This window comes from Lathyrus oleraceus, chromosome 2 (assembly GCF_024323335.1).
Source record: "Lathyrus oleraceus cultivar Zhongwan6 chromosome 2, CAAS_Psat_ZW6_1.0, whole genome shotgun sequence".
Taxonomy (NCBI): domain Eukaryota; kingdom Viridiplantae; phylum Streptophyta; class Magnoliopsida; order Fabales; family Fabaceae; genus Lathyrus; species Lathyrus oleraceus.
Window position 1 is genome coordinate 43,026,425 of NC_066580.1, and position 6,510 is coordinate 43,032,934.

The 6,510-nt window shown below is 29.2% G+C and overlaps 1 protein-coding gene across 1 annotated transcript; it reads right to left on the reverse strand.

Moving 5' to 3' along the window:
• Positions 1-962: 962 nt before the first annotated feature.
• Positions 963-3,649, reverse strand: LOC127117997 (endoglucanase 11). Its single transcript, XM_051048128.1, has 5 exons — positions 3,268-3,649; positions 2,965-3,177; positions 2,692-2,892; positions 2,273-2,527; positions 963-1,794 (listed from the first exon to the last, which is right to left on the reverse strand). The coding sequence occupies exons 1-5, from the start codon at positions 3,529-3,531 to the stop codon at positions 1,126-1,128; spliced, it is 1,602 nt and encodes a 533-aa protein (XP_050904085.1). The 5' UTR covers positions 3,532-3,649; the 3' UTR covers positions 963-1,125.
• Between the last annotated feature and the right edge of the window lie 2,861 nt (positions 3,650-6,510).

Below are 6,510 nucleotides of genomic sequence, written 5' to 3' on the forward strand. Positions count from 1 at the left end.
TGTTTTTAAGTTGATTTAAAGACATAGATTTATCCCATGCATGACTGTTAGCTAAAGTTGTATTTGTTTTGTGTGTTGTGGATGTAGTTATACAAATAGTAGTTCATTGGACGATGATTGTGACGACTCTTCCGAATTTGAATCCGTAGAATGCATTTGACAGAGAAAAGTTAAATCAGGGAAGGTTATAAAAAAATATACTGGTAAGTTGTATAGTATATAATAACAATGATCATTATTAGTTTGTAGCATGTGACACTAAATGATTAAATAATTTATATGTGCAGCAAATTCCTCATGAAGTGATTAGTACGTGTTTGTCAAGGCCTCAAAGTTCGATGAAACTACTTGATATTGACACCGGAGTTTCACACCAGTGCGAGCTAAAAGAAATGAACAATGTAGAGGAAAAGTTTCTTGCTAACAGTTGGTATGACTTGATATTGACACCGGAGTTTCACACCCTTTCTTGCTAAAAGAAATGAACAATGTAGAGGAAAAGTTTCTTGCCAAAAACAAAAGACTGAAGAGAGGAGATGTTATATATGTGTATTTTGGCAACGATTTACTCTGATGTGGCTAATGGTGTTAGTCCACTTCAAGAGAAAATTGATGCACATATAAACTATTTAATAATTTACTGTCATATGCTACAAACTAATAATCATGATTGTTATTCCAGTTTCCATATGTTTCATCAATCTTCTCACTTACTGAGACCACGTTGGTTTTGTTCCTGTACTATAATGGTTGTTTTCCTTTTTATTAAAAGTGTTTACTTGTTCAAAAAGTATTGCATAACATATTGAATATCAGTCAACTAAGTGACCGTGCTTATAATATATAGTCTTCAATCAAAAAGACTAAAATGTGATGTTAATTTTGAACAATGTAGTACTGCATCAAGACCAACATTAAGCATTTAAAATTGTGGTGTTAACTATAGAAAGAAAAAAAAAAGCTAAATTGACTAACATCATTCAATTTAAGAACTAAATTGTTATTTCACAAATTTGAAGTACTAAATTAATCCATCCTTACATTTTTAAGAACTACAAAGTTGATTTACTCCCTTGAAAACATATACTATACCAAAATAAATAAATACACCTTTTAAATATTTATTTATTTAAAGGAAGCAACCAAAACTGAATTACAATCATCTACCATCTTATTATTTTCTATATGCAAGAATTTTGCAAAAAGACCAACTAAAGGGGCAGTATTATATGTGCATGCCTCAGTCTGCATAAAATTGTTCCTTTTATCTTCAAAATCATCTTTCCAATCTGGCCCTCCAACCAAAGCCCCAACCAAAACATTAGGGTTAGGATCTTCACTACCATACCAATTATCATACCCTTGAGTGCACCCAATGAACCCTTTATTCTCCTTATATGACATAATGGAAGCTCCTCTATGATGGACCCTTTTAGGGTAACTAGGCCCAAAGCCCACTAAGTAGCTCATGTTCATTGGGTTTGAGCCCAAAATGTAGTCAATTTGTGATTTGGCAAAAGTTAGAATTTCTTCATGATCCACAGTTCCTTCATGACATGTGAGGTTTTGGTTTGTGTTTTTGAGGAAATCAGAGTATGTTGTGAGTAGAAAGGAGGCTGTTGAAACATGTTGCATGTTGTTCCATTGTCGGATGTATAGTAATCCAGCTGGAGTTCTTTCCACATTGCTTCCATTCATGTTTTTGTTGAGACATGAACATATGTAGTACTCTGCTTTTGATCTATATTGTTCAAGTATATCACTATGTTTCTTGTGTTTTGCTTGGCTTAAAAACTGCAACAACAAAAAAAATAGCATTGTAGTTAGATTTTATATAATTTGTCGAACTCTACTATCCGATCACCCAGGTCACACTCTAGATATAATGTTTTGAGCATAAAAATGTATCTATTATCTAATCAGTCAAATTATGCTCAAAATATAATATTCTGAGTATAAAAGTGTTATGAGCGTAAAGTATGCGTTTTTGGTTGCGTTAATCAAATTTAAACTTTATTGTTGAAATTAATTTAAAAGTATGTCATTACATCTTACTGGCTTCTCTCAAATTTGGCTCAACCATAAGCAACACCACTTTAATTACACATGATGCAAAGCTAAAGCACCACCAGGCAAAAGCACATGCAAGCCCTTAAATACACTTTAAACAGTTTTCATTTTATGATAGCTAAAGATTATACACCAATATTCTTTAACTCATGCATACTCCATGAGTGAAATTTTGAAATAGAATGAAGCAAAGTTTATTTACCTGTGAAGCTAAGAGTTGAAGACCAGCATATTTAACATCCCAGGTGAACTCTGTTATGGACCAACCAGTTCCACCAAAGAGATTCCCGTTTTTAATTACATACTCTAAATACTCTTCTTTGTCGGTGGCCTTATATAGCCACGTGGCAGCCCATAACAACTCATCCATGTACCCACTCACCGACGCATAGTAACTTTTCACTACTCCAACACTTGCATCATATTTTCCTCTATACTTGTCCCCAAACTCAAACAACTGAAAAAAACAAACAAACATTGATTTCATTAACAATTAATCAACTTCATTAAGTACATAATTATAATTATAGTACATTAATTAGTTAAAAGGACAAACAACATAATCAGTTAGTATCATTACATTATCGTATCTGATGTCTGTGTCACAGAGAAAACTAGTACCTGCTGAGCATGATGTAAAAGTAAGTGAGAGTAATGAGGATTTGTTTTCTTAAACAGAATAGAAGCAGCTGCCATAGCAGCTGATGTCTCTCCAGCAAGATCTGAACCAGGATTGTTTTCATCAATCTTGAATGCTCTTCTTGATGTTGTCATGTCCTCTGGTCTTTGCCAACAATAATGATCAGTATCACCATCACCCACCTAAAAAAAAATCATTTTCATAATTCTCAAAATAAGCAGTGGAATTAATCAATTAATTGAAAACTGAATTACCTCTGCCCACAAGACATTTGGACTAGTGTGAGCTTTGATGAAATAATCAGTGCCCCATTTAATTGCTTCCAGTGTGTGTTCCAACTCACCAGCATCTTCAATTTCTTGCAAATATTCTATAGCACCCCATGAAAGCATTGTCACAGTAAATGCCATTGGTAAACCAAATTTCACATGATCACCTGCATCATAATACCCTCCAACCAAATCCACCTACACATATAAACATAATGAAAAAGTTTCAATTTTTAACTTGTTTTGCAAATTGCAATACCAAAAAAAAAGAGGTTTTTACACATATACCCCTTGTTCTAGACCATCGATGAGGGCAGAATGGTCACGCCAGGTGACGCGTTGATTATAAGGTAGCCTCCCAGAACGTTGTGCTTCAAAATAGAGAAGACTCTTTGAAAGGGCATCACCATAATCAAAAGCTTGGGTGGTGTTAGTAGTAAAAATGGTGAAGATGAAAAGGAAAAGACAACAATGTTGTTGCATGAGTAATGGAGTTTTAGAAGCTCTAAAATGATGTTTTTTATGTAATTGTTGTTGTCTATTTTTCTCCATTTTTTCCCTCTTCAACTCCTAGAGAAAGTTTGTAGGAGTGAATGAAGGAAATTGGGAAAATAAAAGTGAAGGCTTACGTAACACAACACACTAGACTATAACATATAACATAAATGATTTGAGTTGTGTTTTAAATGTTGAGATGTGTCTACAAATAGGCTTGGATTCTTTTGTAAAGAGTCCCACAAAATGAGAATGTGAAACTCTCTTAGTCACTTTTGCCATAATTCTGGTTTAAAATAATTATCTCATTTTAAAGGAAATAATATTACTTTGAAATATTAGTATTTTTTTACCATACATTATATTTTTTTATTTTATTCTTTTTTATAATTTATTGTTTTACATAACTAGTAAATGATAATTTATTTTCAAACAAAATGAACCATATTTTTTAATTAGTGTATCATTTTGTAAAGTGATATACTTTCAATACTGGAAATATTACTCTATTGTCCATGTTATAAAACCAAAGGAATTATTTATTGTTGTAAATTTTTTGATATATATTTATATAAAATTTTAAATATGTTCATCAATATTTAAATGATATATATTTTAAATAAAGATAAAAAATCAATTAAGGATTAAATACATTTTAAAATCAATAATATTTTCTTATAAATATAACTAAACATATATTCAAAACTATTTATTTCATTTTTATTGTAAAAAAAATCAACAAAGTTTACAATTATTAAAAATATAGTTTATTTTACCCAAAAAAAAATAGTTTACTATTAATTTATGAATATTAATCATCTAGGTAATTACATTCTTCCCGTTCATTTAAATAATTAATCAATTCTTAAAAACTAAATTAATTATTTTAATATTTTGTTTTTCTTGTTTTAACTTTTTATCTTTTCATTTGTCCCCTCTCTCATACATTTTCATTATTTATCTTTGTAGACCTTTTTTCTTTTTTCTTTCTTATTTTTCTTTTTTTTATTACTTTATATTTGTCTTTTCAATTTTTTTCTATTTCATCTTCTAACTTTAAATTATATCTCTTTTAGTCTAATTTAATATCTTACTTTCTTTTTCTCTATTAATATTTTTTCAACTCTTTAATTATCATCTGATTTCTTTTTACTTGATTCAAATGTATCATTTATATATTTTAAATATTTTGATTGATTTTGAGTTTGCGTCACTACGACCACTATTATAAATAATATTTTTTATGACGAAACATTCATTTTGAAATATTAAAAATCAAGAGTATAATTTCTGATAGCGTCATGCTACTACCTATTACCTCAGTTATCCATAAAATCTATTTTATTTTAATATAATCTATTACCTTGTTTTTTTTTGTAAAAATCGAGGGAATATAAATATTAGGGATGCTTCGAATCTCGATTACTTCATTTTTATGTTTTTTTCAATTTTTTAATTAGTATTTCTCACTTGAAGTATTTTAAAATTCCATTTTTTCTTCATTTTTTTAAAATTAATTAGTAAACCTCAAAATATGTGTTACCAATAAAAAAAGTTAGGCAATAATACGATTGAAAAGAAAAGAAAAAATTTCATTGATAATAAATTACATATTAAAAAAAACAAGATAATAGATAACTATTCCACATATTCAAATTTCTGACTCCACTAAACTTCAACAGTTAATATCGTTTTTTTTATCCTTTTAACTATCTCTAAGTAAGAGAAAAGTTTAGAAAGAACTCTTTCATATGATATGATGAAAGTCATTTTCTTCCAAGAGGTCACAATCATTTTCATAAAGAAGTTAAAAATAGTAAGAGGAAGATTAATTATGACGTTGTGGATAAAGAAGTACAAAAGATGCGTGTCATATGAAGTAAACGTTTCTAATTGTTTATCTGTTGGACGAAGATTTGACAATAGAAATTGATGCCAAACTTTTGTAATTGGGATGAGAGTAGCTAGATTGGTGAGCTTATTGTAGTTGATATAAATTAGGAGATGATGAGTTGAGAAGACATTGTTGAATATATAATGTTCAGCACAACTACCTTTCTCTTTATACTTTATTGTCTGAGCAATAAGTGATTGAGTAATGATGATCGGAAAATCATATACATTGGAATGTATTGACCCAGCATCCTGACCAAATTGTCTAATAGAGATATTTAACAAGAACTTTGTTGTGAGATTAGTGTAGATGGGTCCATGAAACATGTCAAAGTAATCTTTCATCTTTTGTTTGTAACTAGTTTTCATTAGATCAAAAATTTTGTCTTTTAACTCATCGAAAGCAACAAATTTTTCATTGATAACGAACAAAAGATTTTCATGTCCGTTAAAGGTTTTTTTAGATATTTTTTAATAAAAAGAAAAGACTTTTAAACTAGATTTGAACACACAAAAAGATGGAAATTAAATGAGACATGAATAGTGTATAAATAAATTAGAAAAGAGGAAGTGAAACAATCAGAGAAGCTCAAACGCCTCATTGAAAATCCAAAAGATACGTTACATTTTGAATAGGGATGATCATTACTATTCTAGTGATATGAATCCAAGGCGCGATGTTTTATTTTTTTAAAATATAAAAGCTACATATTACCTCAGTTTTTTCATGTAACCGAAGGAAAAAATCACATATTCCCAACAATCCAGGAACCTTATATTTTTATTATATTTTTTCTTGTAAATATTCTTTGTAATCAATGAAATATAAAAATTAAAAAATAAATGTTATTTACCTCGATTTTCTATTAAAACGGGGGTTAAAGTATTTTACCTAAACATAAAAAATCATTAGTGATTTTATTGATCAAATATTTTTCGTTCATTTCATAACTATCAACGCTTAAGACACTACCATTAGTGATACACGTGAAACATAAAAAACTTCCATTATAAAAGCATATTTTTGAATATGAAGAAGCAAGTGAAGCATCATGAAGCACTTGAAACTATCTATATCCACCTCTTTAAAGTTTGCAAGTTCATTTGCCATGAAAAAATCGCTAAGATAGATGTAATAACAAA

What these genes read in the sequence shown, in the direction of transcription:
- LOC127117997 (XM_051048128.1), bottom strand. Translation starts at nt 3,531, where the DNA reads ATGGAGAAAAATAGACAACAACAATTACATAAAAAACATCATTTTAGA. An exon ending in TCGATGGTCTAGAACAAGGG is followed by an intron (nt 3,178 to 3,267) that starts GTATATGTGTAA and finishes TTATATGTGTAG; the next exon opens with GTGGATTTGGTTGGAGGGTA. An exon ending in TTCAACTCTTAGCTTCACAG is followed by an intron (nt 1,795 to 2,272) that starts GTAAATAAACTT and finishes TTGTTGTTGCAG; the next exon opens with TTTTTAAGCCAAGCAAAACA.